The 13,364-nt window shown below is 48.0% G+C and overlaps 2 protein-coding genes across 11 annotated transcripts in view; one reads left to right on the top strand and one right to left on the bottom strand.

Annotated features, from left to right (window-relative positions):
• Nucleotides 1-902, top strand: part of Zcwpw1 (zinc finger CW-type and PWWP domain containing 1) — a 30,515-nt gene extending 29,613 nt beyond the window's left edge. For all 7 annotated transcript variants that reach the window (XM_039090046.2, XM_063271778.1, XM_039090047.2 and 4 more), the window contains one exon: nucleotides 442-902. In XM_039090046.2, coding sequence (XP_038945974.1) covers nucleotides 442-755 — 314 coding nt within the window. In that variant the 3' untranslated portion in view covers nucleotides 756-902. The remainder of the gene's footprint in view (nucleotides 1-441) is intronic.
• LOC100910497 (paired immunoglobulin-like type 2 receptor alpha-like) lies at nucleotides 237-12,429 on the bottom strand. 4 transcript variants are annotated; one of them, XM_039090051.2, is made up of 7 exons: nucleotides 12,181-12,429; nucleotides 11,499-11,914; nucleotides 6,945-7,148; nucleotides 4,927-4,957; nucleotides 2,193-2,239; nucleotides 1,845-1,876; nucleotides 237-1,682 (listed from the first exon to the last, which is right to left on the bottom strand). In XM_039090051.2, the coding sequence occupies exons 1-7, from the start codon at nucleotides 12,192-12,194 to the stop codon at nucleotides 1,557-1,559; spliced, it is 870 nt and encodes a 289-aa protein (XP_038945979.1). In that variant the 5' UTR covers nucleotides 12,195-12,429; the 3' UTR covers nucleotides 237-1,556. The 4 variants fall into 4 exon arrangements, with proteins under 4 accessions (XP_038945979.1, XP_063127850.1, XP_038945978.1 ...); XM_063271780.1 differs by having other exon boundaries at nucleotides 11,499-11,876; nucleotides 12,181-12,428; XM_039090050.2 differs by having other exon boundaries at nucleotides 11,499-11,885; nucleotides 12,181-12,426.
• Between the last annotated feature and the right edge of the window lie 935 nt (nucleotides 12,430-13,364).

The raw sequence follows: 13,364 nt of genomic DNA, 5'->3' as shown, positions 1-13,364 counted from the left end.
CCCACAGTGCCAGGTATGGCTTCCTTCTCATGGAATGAGCCTTAGTCCCATCACTGGCCTGAGTTTTAACATTTTGCTTACTTATTTTTACAGTGTATGCCTGGTGGCCAGAAGAAGGTGTCATATAGTCTAGACCTGGGGTTGCAGATGGTTGGGCTACTCTGTGAGCATTGGGACTTGAAGCTTTTAACTGCTAAGCCATCTTTCCATCCCCACTGACATTTCAGACACAAGTGTACTGAGACTTAGGTTTCAAATTTATTGGCCATCTATATTGAATATATAGCTGACACAAGGCTAGAATCCAAGTGTGACCTGAAAGCCCATATTCCATGTTTTGATAAAGGTGTTATCCTGTCATATGTTTAAAACAATTCAGAAATCTGGCTTGTAGAAAGTCAGGATAAGTTGACTCTTAACTTTGTCCCTTATTCTCTCTAGGCCCTAAGAAAAAATTTAAAGCTCCTGAAAACAAGGCTTCAGTCAACAACTTATCTGAGGAGAAAGAAATTAAAATTGTGTCCAAGTGCCCTGCCCCACCAGCTCAGCATGGGGTTTATACATTGGGAAAGGATGGGCTTGAGCCCCAGGTGCCCCTGACACAGGGTGCAACAAGTTTCCCTCCTGACGATGATGGTTCCAGTGACCTGGACTTGGAACAACTCATGGAAGACATTGGAGAGCCAGAAGAGAGAGGGGAGATGCAGCAGAGGGGCAGCTCGGAGGAGTTTCTGGCAGCCCTCTTTGAGGAATAGAGTATTGTGGTCCCCCTGCTGTTGTCTGCTGCAGGGAGAGCATCTCCGTCCTCCTGGTCAGCTGTTAAATGTTGGTGTTGTTGACCTGCTCCACAGTTCAAATCAGAGCTGTGCGGCCTGTATTAATAAAGCAGGTCTCTGAGATTACTCTGCTGAGTGTGCTTTTTCTGTGTATGTGTCACTATGGAAAACTGCCTTCTCTGGAGAATAGTGGAAGCTGGGGACAGCAGTGAGACCCAGAGCTGGGGGGATCTCTAGGAAAGCATGTCTGGCTTGACAACTTCCTGGGAGCTACATGGCCTTTGGCAAACACCTTGGCCACCTGGGGTTTATTTGAGTTTCCGGCCTCATCGTCTATCTAGGATTTGGGCTGATGTCCAGTGCAGTGGTACATGGGAATCAGTCACACCGAGCTGATTATTACAGTCACAGATGAGGGTGCACATCATGGAGTCTGGCTGCCAGCATTTAGGATTCCCCTGCTTGGGCTGCTAGAAAAGTGATAGAGGAGGGTCCTTAGAGGGCCAGAAGTCAAGGGTCACATCAATTCTCTTCTTAGATTCTTCTAAGTAGGCAGATTCTGTGTATCTGTTTACTTTTGTGAGGAAGGCTTAGGAAGTTAGAAAAGGGAACTTGGGAGTTTCTCAGTTTCTCTGTGGTCAGACTCTCTGACGAACGAATTTCTGTGTTTGCCTGTGGTTTCAGTGACCCGTGAGTTTATTTCTGTCTGTGTTGTCAGTGGAAGCTGGGAGTCTTCCCACCAGAAACAAAAGTCACCGTAAGAGTGTCACCCAGACCCACTCATTTGGCCTTTATGGTAGAGTACACGGTCTCTTCCTGGGGGTTCTTTTGGACAGGCAGGCTAGGTGCTGCTCCTGGTGATGTCGGGCTTGAGAGGGAGATGGAGGCATACACGATGTTATTATCCTGAGGGAGAAATGAGAGGTCAGATGGGAGCGGTGCAGTTGTGGCTACCGTAAAGCAGCAGCTGCAGCCTGAGGCCACCACAGGCCCACACCACAGGCCTCTACCTGGCCACCACCTTCAACACCCTTTCACTCTCTTCAGGCTGGAGTCTGAGTTGCTTACCTTGGGGTTCTCTGTGGGATCCATATATTGTCCTAGAGAAAAAGGAACATGGAGTGCTGAAGTCAGGCAAGTGGCAGGAGAGCAGACAGATGACTGGGAGTTCCCACAGTGGTTACTTTGGTTACTTGGAGGGACAGTGTGAGGCGGGAAAGGAAGCACTGAGGGGTTGGGGGTTTAGCTCAGTGGTAGAGCGCTTGCCTAGGAAGTGCAAGGCCCTGGGTTCAGTCCCCAGCTCCGAAAAAAAAAAAAGAGACAATGAAAGGAAGCACTGAGGGGAATGCTTATGGAAGTGTGGGGTCTTGGGAGAAGGCAGAGCCAAGTGTGGAAACAAGAAACTGACAGGATTACCTTCATGGCCAATACTCTCACGTTTCTCACTGTTTTCCAATGGCTCCCTGCATGGGAATAAGATGGGCAACCTATTAGAGGCTGGACGAGAAAGAGTTAAGACATTCAGTGCTGGGATATCTCAGTTAGGAAGGTACTTGTCCCATAAGCTTGAAGACCAGAGTTCTGATCCCCACAGTGACCATGTAAAGCTGGACACTGGAGAAGCAGAGACAGGCAGAGAAATCCCTGGAACTCACTGGTTGAGCAGCCTAGACTAACTGCTGAGCTCCAGATTTAGAGAAAGACCCCGTTTCAAAGATGAATCGGAGGGCCGGAGAGGTGGTTCAGTCGGTAAAGTGGCTGTTTCACAGACATGAAGACCCAGGTTGGGATTCCCAGGACCCATGTAAAAGATGCAGGGCACAGTGAGCCTTGAAGAGGGAATAGAGACAGGTGGGTCCCTGAAGCTCATTGTCTGGTCAACCTGGCCAAACTGATGAGCTTCAGGTTAGTGAGAGACCCTGTCTTGAAATAAAGGAGGGGAGAAATTGAGAAGAGTCACCACATAGACCTCTAGCCTCCTCACACATGAGCACGACGCACAAACACAACATACATGCAGAACATAAAATAGGATGGAGAGCGACCAACAAAGGCATGACATGGACTTCTGACCTCTACACACGTGGGCACCTGTGCATGTGCATCTGTACATGCATACACACACAGGAACATGTCATAACACACACAGAACTGGGCATGGTCTCTGTATTCAGGAGGTGGAGGCAGGAGGACTCCTGGTGCTCACTGGCCAACCAATCTTGTCTAGTTGGTGAGTTCCAGACCAGTGGAAGATCCTGTCTCAACAACAACAACGACAACAACAACAACAACAAAGTGGGGTCTGGTGCGATGACTTGGTGGTTAAGGCCTTGCCATTAAGACTGACAACCTGAGTCTCATTCTAACGATCCTGTAAGGTAGAAGGAAACAGCCAGCTCTCAGAATTTGTCCTCGGTCTTCCACATGCATGCCAGCCATATCAAGCTCATCCCACACACATATATCTACATGCATACAAACAAACTGTAAAAAAATTATTATTTTAAGAAATGGATAGCACCCGAGAACACACACAAGCACATGCAAGCGCTCCCATGCACAAGCGCCCGCACCCAAGGTTCCCTTTGAGTGGTCTCTGGGATCCTTAGTGACTGAGGATGAACATGATGGTGTTAGGCCCTCACAAGAAGGCTCTCTGGAAGAGGATGAGAGGCCTTGGTAAGATAGCCAGGTCGAGGTCTCTTAGCACTAGTTAAAGCTGAGTTATTCTAGGAAATCTAGGCAGGAACAGAAACTAGAAATAGGAAGAATGAAGTGTATCCTCTCTCACTACCTTGGTTATAACTAGAAGGCAAAAAGAGTTTCATATCTTCTGGGTCGGCACTCAGGTGTTGAGGTTTCGTCTTTTACTGTCTATCGTAATGCTAAGTGCCGGTCTCTAAGACCCCCAGAGTCTGCACATAGCTCCTGAGACCCTGCCCCCAAGTTAACAAGATGCCAAAAGGCAATGGCTGGGGAGAAGAGACATGAGTGGGGAGGAGGTTTTTCGGAGGCTTAGAGAGAGGAGGCCATGAGGAAGTGCCCTCACGGAGAAGAAAGGAGCCGGCATGGAAAAAGAACTTGTAGGAGGAAGAGAGAGCCTCTGTGGGGTAGGAGTAAAGAAGACGTGGCTCTATGGGCTGGCCAATTAGAGCTAAGAGCAGCCCAGATGAAACATATTAACTAGTATCGATAAGGAAATGGATTCTTAGAGCACGGAGTGCAGCCCAGCTATTGTGCTGCTTAAGACTTATTAAAATATAAGGCTGTGTGTGTCTTTCATTCAGGGACATCACTGGTCTAAGGTGGGAAGGAACCCCGCACCAGGATTTTTAAATATTTTTTTTTAACTACAGAAGCTTTACTGAGCTTGGATTGGAGCACTCAAGCACACACATCTGGCCAAAGAAGGAGCCCGGAGAGGGAAGAGGGAGGAGTCTGGGGGTGGGAGGAGTTAGCGGGTTGTTTGCATCACAGTCGCAAGCTTCTGGATCTCATCCAAAGCATCTCATAAACCAGGTGTGATGCAGAGCCTGTCATTCCAACTCTTAGGAAGGGGAGGCAAAAGGATCGCAAGTTCAAGGTCATCCTTGGCTAGATAGTGAGTTTGAGGCTAGCCTGGTCTACATGAGACCTTTTCTCAGAAAAAGTGGGGTTTGGAGGAGAAAGGCTTAGAACAGGCAATGTATGGTAAGGGAAGGAAAAGGCAGGGGAAAAGGGCAGAGAGGTCAGAAGGCAAAGGAAATAGGAGCGATGGGGGAAGATCTAGAGCAAAGGTTTCTGGGGGGATGAGGGCTCACCAACCAGACAGAGAAGAAAGGAAAAGATGGGAGAGCTGGCTGAATCCAGGCAGATTCTCAAAGCTGAGAAGAAATCCGACTGAGAGGGAAGTTAAGGCAACAACAGGAGAGAAGAAGAAAGACCCCATGAGGCATGGGGATGAATCGGAAGCTGTCCTGAGAGGGAGACTCCTGAAACTCTGCTGCACTCCCGTCGGTATGCAAAGCTGGTGGGGTGAGAGCTTGGTGTCAGAGGGTGAGGGAGACAGAAGACAGGGTGAGCCAGGGGCGGCAGGAGATGCTGCAAAGAGCCCCTGCACATGGCTCTCCTTTTGTGTTTAAGTGTTATCTGCTGGAGAGAGGGCACTCACCTGGCTGGGGTTTCCGCTTTAGTCCTCTGGCCTGTTGGGGGAAGAAATAGTGTCAGTGTGGCATTGGCGCTGATCCCCCATCATCCCTCACTGTCCTCTATTTCAGACGCCTTCAGGAGATGGGGGGTGGGGGGGGAGCAAAGAAACTGCCTGGGGCAGTCAAGGGAGAGCCCGGAACTACCTCTGCAGGGCTACTGTCTTACTAGCGACCCCTCCTCCCAAATCTCTGCCTGGTCCATGCCCCATCCCTTCTGTCTCTTTGCTTCCTTGTCCTTGAGATCCCTCTCATCCCATACCCGGTTTACACTCTACACTTAGCCACCTTCCTTTTAGCACCCTTAGAAACTGCCTCTTTCTGGGTTATATTTTATCCTACCGGTCTATTTGTCTTGGTGCATACTATGCTGTTTTAACTACTATAGGTTTTAGAGTCTTTAAAAATTCCCACTTTTTTTTTTTTTTATCATATGTCGGGAGGCATGCCACAGTTTGTGTGGAGGTCAGAGGACAACTTGCAGGTGGTTAGGCTTGGAGAGCTCAACTCCTTTACCCTTTGAATACAACTGTAGCTTAAAGACTTTTTTTTGAAAAGAATTTTTAAACTATGTGCATCTGTGGGGAGGGGGCATACGCACATGAGAGCAAATGCCTGCGGATTTCAGGAGAGGGCTTCAGATACCCCGAAGCTTCAGTCTGTTACAAGGTTCTGTCATCTGCCTCCTCCACCAGCACCACACACCACAGGAGTTTTTGAGATGGTTTCCCTTTTCTTTACATGGCTCCCGACACTTTCCTGGTTATTTTGTGGACGGGAGGTGGGGCTAAGATAAATTCTCATGTAGTCCAGGCTGGCCTTGAACTCAAATCCTCCTGCCTCTACCTCTCAAGTGCAGTGACTGCAGGTGTGGATCACCATCGGCTGTCACTGTTTTTATTTTAGTATATTTATTTATTTACTATGTATGTGAGTACGCATGCACGCACGCACGCACGCACGCACGCACGCACGCTCCCTCGTTCGCACGCTCGCACGCTCTCTGATCATTGCCGGTGCCTTGACCTTCCAGGCCATCTCGCTACTTCTCACTGTCATCATTTATTCTTTGACTCTGTATTATTTGATTTCCTTTGAGAGTTCGTCTAATTACCCACTTCTCCTCTGGCTGTGTCTGTCAACACCACAGCTCCTTCCAGAGTGAACACTCAGCCCTCAGGACACCTCCCCCATCCCCACGGAGTGAGGGAGCTTAGTGCTTCATCTACTTGTGATCCTCCAGTCAGGTCAGATTTTGGGAAGCGAAGGGACACAGCTGAGCTGAGGCAACTTCGTGTCTGCTCTGCTTTTCCCCTGGCTTTCTTCCAGGCAGGTCCTTTTTCCTTTGAAAGCCAAAGGACTGGTGACGAATGACTAAGTCAACAGAGAAGAACCTGAGGTGTGACTGGACTGGGCAGTTCACAGACTTGACCCTGCAGAAGCTTCACCTGAGTTCACTTAGAGCAGATTCTGAGGCGGATTAGCAGTGCCCACCTGCAGCCATCTAAACCAAAACGACACTGACAAAAAGACCCCAGCTATTCTAAGCACAAGCCTCTGGGCCTGACTTTGGGCTTCAAAGATCTGCACCTGGGAGAGAGGGAGGGAGGAGGCCAGACGACAACCTTTCCTATCACTCCTCAGTAGCTGTCCACATTATTATTAATAATTGTTATTTATTATTATTTTTTTATTATTAATTTATTTTTTAAAGACAGGGTCTCTCACTGGGGCCTGGGGCTCACCGATTAGGCTAGTGTGGCTAGCCTTCAAGCCCCAGGGACCATCCTGTCTCTACCTCCTCAGCACAGGGATTCATGCATTATGGTGTTAGAACTGAAGTCCTCGTGCTTGTGTGGCAAGTGCTTTTACTGACTGAGCCCGAGGATCGGCCCTGTAAAAATTCACCTTCGATGCCTCTGGTGTAGATTGTCGTGGAAACACCCACGAGGTGTGATTGGGGACGCAGTGCTGCACCACTTACCTTGCTTTCTCCTCCACCCGAGGAACACTGTCAATCCCAAAACCCCAGCCAGGAACACAGCAGCAGCCACTGCCAACACAATTATGGTTTGTGGATCCAGGCCACTCTTTGGCTCGTCCTTCATGCCTTCTGTTGTGACGGTTTGGGGGTGTGTAGAAGGTGTGGCAGTGGTGGTGCTTGGAAGTGTAGCGGGGGTGCTGGTGTCTGGAAGACAGCGAGAAAGTCAGCAGGAGTGAAGATGTCCTAAAGATGTCTTTGCTGCACTCTTTGCCCTTCAGACTACGGAAGCGATGGACTCCAAGGAGTTGGAATCAGCCAAAGAATTCGGGAGAAGGAAAAGGTTGGAGCCTGGAGCCAGCCAGCCAGAGAACTGGTCTCCCAGAAAGAGAGTTAGTTCACACAGTTCTGACAGCTCCTCAGAGCAGCTTGCAGGAGAGACTGGAGACAGTGATGACTTACTGGCGGGTGGGGCCACACGGGGGCCAACTGGGCCTGCTTAGCAATGCCTTCCATTTAAGTCTAAACCTCAGGTCAGGTCCTGTCAAAACCCCAAATATGGACTTGGCACAGGGACACTGGACCTCCTTGTTCCTCTTCCCACTTTGGTCATGTTGAGCAAACCTCTTTCCTTTGCTTGTCATTGTGACCTGTTCCTTTACTTGTCCTGTTGAGAACAGATAGCCAGACCTGGCTTGTTAGAGCGTCTAGGGTCCAGACTCTGACTCTATACTCAAGTAACAAATTGTTTCTTTTCGGGTTGGCGAAGACATGGGTACCTTGTCTCCTGTGGGGGATGTGGGATGGGGAACAGCTCTCAGAAGCTCACACAGGAAGAAGGGAACAAGGGCAGAGGTTGAGAATCTGGAGAGCAGTGATGACTCGCTACTTCCTGGTAGGATGTCCTCACCCTCATGTCCACCGTCAGTTACAAAGAGCAATCTCTAAGTTGCACACATCAAAAACACTCTTTTTTCTAAAAAAACAATTCTCATTAGGACAAGAGCTGCAAGGGTGGGCAACGTTGTTCCTAAAGACATGGAGTATGAAGTGAAAATAGGCACAGCTTAACTGCCCATGAGTTATTGGTCAGGGAGGCCCCAAAGGGCCTCAATACAACATAGGCTATGGCCATAGTTCTCGATTACCAACCACAACTAGATGGCAAGGACCTATTGCTGAAGACACGCCTCGCTTTTGATGTAGATGTGATCAGAATACATTATTTAAATGTATGGCACATTTAAATAATAAAATAGTACCAAAATCTTTTAGCCATTCATTTTGTTTATGTGTGCAGTGTGTGTGAGTGTACATATACTTCTCTATACACACATGTGCACAAGCACACGAACGCACGTGTGCACACACAGGGTGAGATGTGTACCTGAAAATGCATACAGAGGCCAGAAGAGGCTATGGTGTTCTCTTCCACCATTGTTCATCTTTTCCTCAGGGTGCGGTCTCCCCATGAAATGAGCGCTCAAGTGTCAGCCATGTTGAAAGCCAACAAATGCCAGCAATCCTCCTCCTTGGAACCAACATTCCAATGTCACGAATTTACAAGCATGTGCAGGGCCACCCAGCTTCCTTCCTGGGTACTGGGATTTTGAGCATTAGTCTTCGCAATCACAAAACCAGTGCCCCTAATGACTCTTAACTTTTTCTTAAAAAACAAAACAAAACAAAACAAAAACAAAAACAAAATAAAACAAAGCCCCGTATAGTCTAGATTGGCCTTGAACTTTCTGTGTAGCTAAAATGACCGTGAACTTCAGATCTCTGCCTCTACCTCTGATGTCCTGGGATTTCAGGTGTATACCACCCCAAAAAATTATGTGTGGTGGCACACAGCTTTAATCCTGGCATTCAAGAGGCAGAGGCAGGCAGACCTCTGTGAGTTCCTACATAGCAAGTTCCAATCTAGCTAGGGCTACACACTGAGACCCTGTCTCAAAAAAATTTATTGTTATTGGCATAAATGTATTAATATAAGACAAGTATTTGAACTATGTAACATACAGTTCAGTAGCCAAGAACACATTTGTTTTGTGGCAGTTCCAGAACTTCTATTAAGTTCCAGAACTTTTCTCAGTGAAATATTTCCTTTGTTGCCCTAGGGGATTTTAACAGGGCATGTATTAAAAAAATAACAGAAAGGAACCTGATAAAAACAACAATGCCAACCAACCAGAGCTTCCAGGGACTAAACCACTACTGAAAGACTATACATGGACTGACCCAGGGCTCCAACTGCATAGGTAGCAGAGAATAGCCTTGTTGGGGCACTAGGGGAAAGGGAAGCCCTTGGTCCTGCCAAAGTTGGACCCCCAGTGCAGGGGAATATGGGGGGGCAATAAGGGGGATGTATAGGGGGAATACCCATAGGTGGGAGGGGGAAGGGGAGGGGATGCGGTCTTATGGACAGGTAACCGGGAAGGGGAATAACATTTGAAATGTAAGTAAAGAAATATATCTAATAAAAAAATTAAAAAAATAACAGAAAGGAATGTTAAGTTAATGAATTAATTAAAAAAAATACTGATGAAAGAACCTGTAGAGGAAGGGAGGTTTAACTCATCGGCAGAACCCTGGTCTAGTGTGCGTGTTGGGACACGCGGAAAAACATGGTGCGTCTGACAGAAGTGGAGAGAGAGATGGTTGCCTTGTAGTGATTGTTATACCAAGCACCTGAGAGATTATCTCAAAGACCAGGAGAGAGCATCAAAGGGGGAAGAGGGAGAGGGCTGGGAAGAGTGGAAATTTCAGAAAAGGCCATTTAGGTTCTGTTATTTTTTTAATAAATGCCCTGTTAAAATCCCCTAGGGCAACAAAGGAAATATTTCACTGAGAAAAGTTCTGGAACTTAATAGAAGTTCTGGAACTGCCACAAAACAAATGTGTTACTGTGTAGGAGGCACAGGAAACACAGATATATGGCTTCCTGGCCAGGGTCAAGATGAGACAGTGATTGGCCAGGGAAGGCGGGTGGGTCTAACCTAGAAGGGACAGCCCATTTATCACTGGCCCTGCTGAGCATCCACAACATAATTATTGATAATCAATTGTTATTTGACAGTTAATTTTATATTTTATTTTCCATAAGTTTATGTTTTATCAAATTCTATACACACCTTTGTGTATGAGTCATGTGTGTGCATGTATGTGTGTGTATGTGTGTGCATTTGCATGTGTGCGTGTGTGCATGTGTGTTTGTGTGTGCATGTGTGTGTATGTGTGTGCATGTGTGTGCATGCATGTGCATGTGTGCATCTGCATGTGTACATGTGTGCATGTGTGTTTGTGTGTGTGTTTGTGTGTGTGTGAGTGTGTGTGTGTGTGCGTGTGTGTGTGTGAAGGCCAGAGGCCAACCTTGAGTGTTCCTTCCTCAGACATCATGCATCTTATTTTGCAAGTCAGGCCATGTGAACACCTATAACCCACAACACCGTGGGAGATGGAGACCGGATGATTGTGGCTTCATAGCCCAGCCTTAGCCCAAAACAGTGAGTTACAGGTTCAGTGAGAGACCTTGCCTCAAGGGAATGAGGTGGGTCTTGCTTTTATTATACTTTATTGTGTTGTATTATATTAGGGACCCACATGCACGCACACACACACGCACTCACTCACACACATACTTACACCATATATACATGCTCCACAAAATTAAGACAGAAGGGAGGCAAGCAATAGAGTGAACTCAAGCAGAGGCCTTGTGACTCTTGGTTGAGATAAGCTTGGAGGAAAAGGGTCCCTTCCAAGGCCTGTTCATCATCACTGTGTCCTTGAGCAGGGGTTGAGCTCTGCTGGCCTCCGTGTCTCACTCTGTGCATAGACCATGAGAGTGCCCAGCAGTGGTGACTGACAGAGGCTGGGGTAATGCCCACCAATGAGCAGGTTGGGCCTGTGTACACTCTGTGGATGCAGTTAGAGCTGCAGTGGAGGAGGTGAAGTAAACAGAAAACCTGATCGTAGTAAGACCATGAGGGTCCATGTGGGAAAGATGGGGGTTGATGAGGAAGGAGGGAGAAGTAGGAAATGAGGGGGAGAAAAAGAAACTGAGGGAATATGTCTTAAGGACTGGTGAAGTAGGGATAATCAGAGGTACATGGGGACCAGAAGCTACCTACTGTGGAAGCCACGAGATATGTGTAACCCCTCCATCTAAGCGATACCCTGATGCAGAACTGAGGGAGGGCTGCTCCATCCTGGAGAAGCCAGATACCCATGGATCTCTAGCAATGAGGGTGGGGGTGGGCAGGATGGATGGTAGTGACAGTTTGGAGAAGGGAGCAGGAAATGGTGCTGTCTAGGAAGAGCTGAGGCCTGGAAGTAGGGAGGTGGGATCTGAGGGCACAATGAGAGACCAGCTCAGAAAGAGCTGCAAAGATTTGCAGATGATTATGAGGAAGAGAGAAGGCAAAGTTGTCAGAGCTCTGCGGAGGGGAGAGAACACATGAGAAAAATCTGCAAGAAGGATCAGAAGTTGATGTTCTCTTATGACTTCTATAAGGAAGCTAGGGACCGCCAAAGCCAGGGCTGAAATGTACTCACTATTGGTCACAGTGAGGTTGGTGCCAGGGATTGACTGCCACACCTTCATGCCTTCTGTTGTTTGCAGAAGAACTCGGCCGAAGTATGTGGCCTGGTCATTCTTCTTAAAGTTCAGGATTCTGAGGACACCAGATGTCTGACCCTGTGTCCAATTCATGATGAGCCGGTCCTTAAAATGCTCATGAATGAAAGGCTGGGTGGAGTTGTAGATGAATTCCCCATGGAAGTTCTTCCATCTCCAGGCTATGCTCATCTGTGGATCCTTGGTCAAATTCCAGGGGAAGTAGAAGGAGAAGGGGATCTCGATGGAGCTGCCCTGGACTCCAGAGAGGACAGCTGGTTGGTCGACACCATAGTCATACTTTTTTGGATATCCTGCTGAATTCCCTGGGAAGGACAGGGAGAATCTGAAGCCACTGCAGGGATTTAAAGGACAACCCTGAGCATCCTGAGCCTTCATCTGAAGGGAGGGGTGGGACACAGGGCAGGACTGTCCCTATGGCTGGGGGGACAGCAAAAAGAGGGAAGGGTTGGGTTGGACTTACTCTGAAGGTTGAACTCTTAGGGCAGAGAGACCTGGCTGGCTCCTCTACCAGACACTGTTCACAAGACATCCACTTTTCCCAGCCACTCTGTCCCCTCCTCTGGTTCAGTACCTGCTAGTGAGGTCCCCACCACTCACCACTGTGCAGACATGCTGCTGACAGCAAAAGAAGGAGAAGCCGAGCCATAGCCAGATTCTTTCCAGGAAGTGAGGGCAACCGGGCTGTCAGGAAGGCGTGGATGCCCTGTCTAGGGACACTGCGTGCTCAGGACTCCAGAGAGAATCAGAGTAAAGCGACACCCATGCTCAGACCTTCTCAAGTGGAGGACTGAGTTGGGCAGGACCTCTCCATCTCCACCTCCTTGTGGCCAGCAACTTCCTTTATTGATCTGGCTTCTTCTTTTCCCATGTTGCAGAAGATCCGCCCTTGTGGTTACTGACAACATGACAGGGCTCTTGGACCCCATTTTTGGCTGGGAGACATGTCCTAGTCCTTGGCATGGTTGGTTCTCCTCTCTTCCACCTTGACAGTATGCCTTACTCTACTCCATTTCCTAAGTAGCTTGTTAATCACTCTGCCCCTTTCCTCTATATTTCCTCTATTCCTTCCCTCTCCCTCTCAATCTCTTCTGTATTATGTCTCCCACCATGATGGTTACTGTGTCTCTCTAATAATCTCACATAATGAAGTTGTCAGTCTCTTAACCACTTCAGACATAATGAAGAAGGTGGTGATGAGAAAACACATTCAGTCCCCCTAGCACAATCACCTCCCCTTACCATTCTCCTCCTTCCCCCTCCCTGCACCCCAGCTGTGCTTTGGCATTTTTGTGTCTTTTAGGTGCCCCTCACAGTGCCCAAACAGAACCAAGTCCTGGTTGACTCTCCTTTGACTTGGCCTGCTCCCTGTGGTACAGTCTCCAACTTCCCTGGGCAAGAGGACAATGACTCTAAATCTAATCAAGTTTTTAAAGAAGCCTTTCTACCAGCATCCCATTCCTCTCTCTCTCCACCAACATAACACTCACTCATAACAGGATAGCAAGGATCACAGAAGCCATGGCACAAGTCACATGATAGTCACATGGCTGATTGACTGGATGTTAGTCACATTGAGTTATTATAGACTTCCTTTCCACTCAGAGACTTCCATCGGCTGGCTCAGTGCAGCCTCTGAGGAGGCTCTTTTCATAAAGCTCCTGAGTGACTCCCTCTAGTTATTTTTACTTTCTTTGGAAAGTTATGCCAGAACTTTCTTTGGAATAAGTGGGCAAAGATGGCTTAGAGCAGTCACATGTCTGTCACTCAAGACATAAGGCCTG

Source organism: Rattus norvegicus, chromosome 12, assembly GCF_036323735.1.
Source record: "Rattus norvegicus strain BN/NHsdMcwi chromosome 12, GRCr8, whole genome shotgun sequence".
NCBI classification, from domain to species: Eukaryota; Metazoa; Chordata; class Mammalia; order Rodentia; family Muridae; genus Rattus; species Rattus norvegicus.
This window is presented reverse-complemented; position numbering and strand designations above follow the sequence as displayed.

What these genes read in the sequence shown, in the direction of transcription:
- LOC100910497 (XM_039090050.2), bottom strand. Translation starts at nt 12,229, where the DNA reads ATGGCTCGGCTTCTCCTTCTTTTGCTGTCAGCAGCATGTCTGCACAGT. An exon ending in AGCAGCATGTCTGCACAGTG is followed by an intron (nt 11,886 to 12,180) that starts GTGAGTGGTGGG and finishes TGTCCTTCCCAG; the next exon opens with GGAATTCAGCAGGATATCCA. An exon ending in AAAGCGGAAACCCCAGCCAG is followed by an intron (nt 2,240 to 4,926) that starts GTGAGTGCCCTC and finishes ATTCCCATGCAG; the next exon opens with GGAGCCATTGGAAAACAGTG.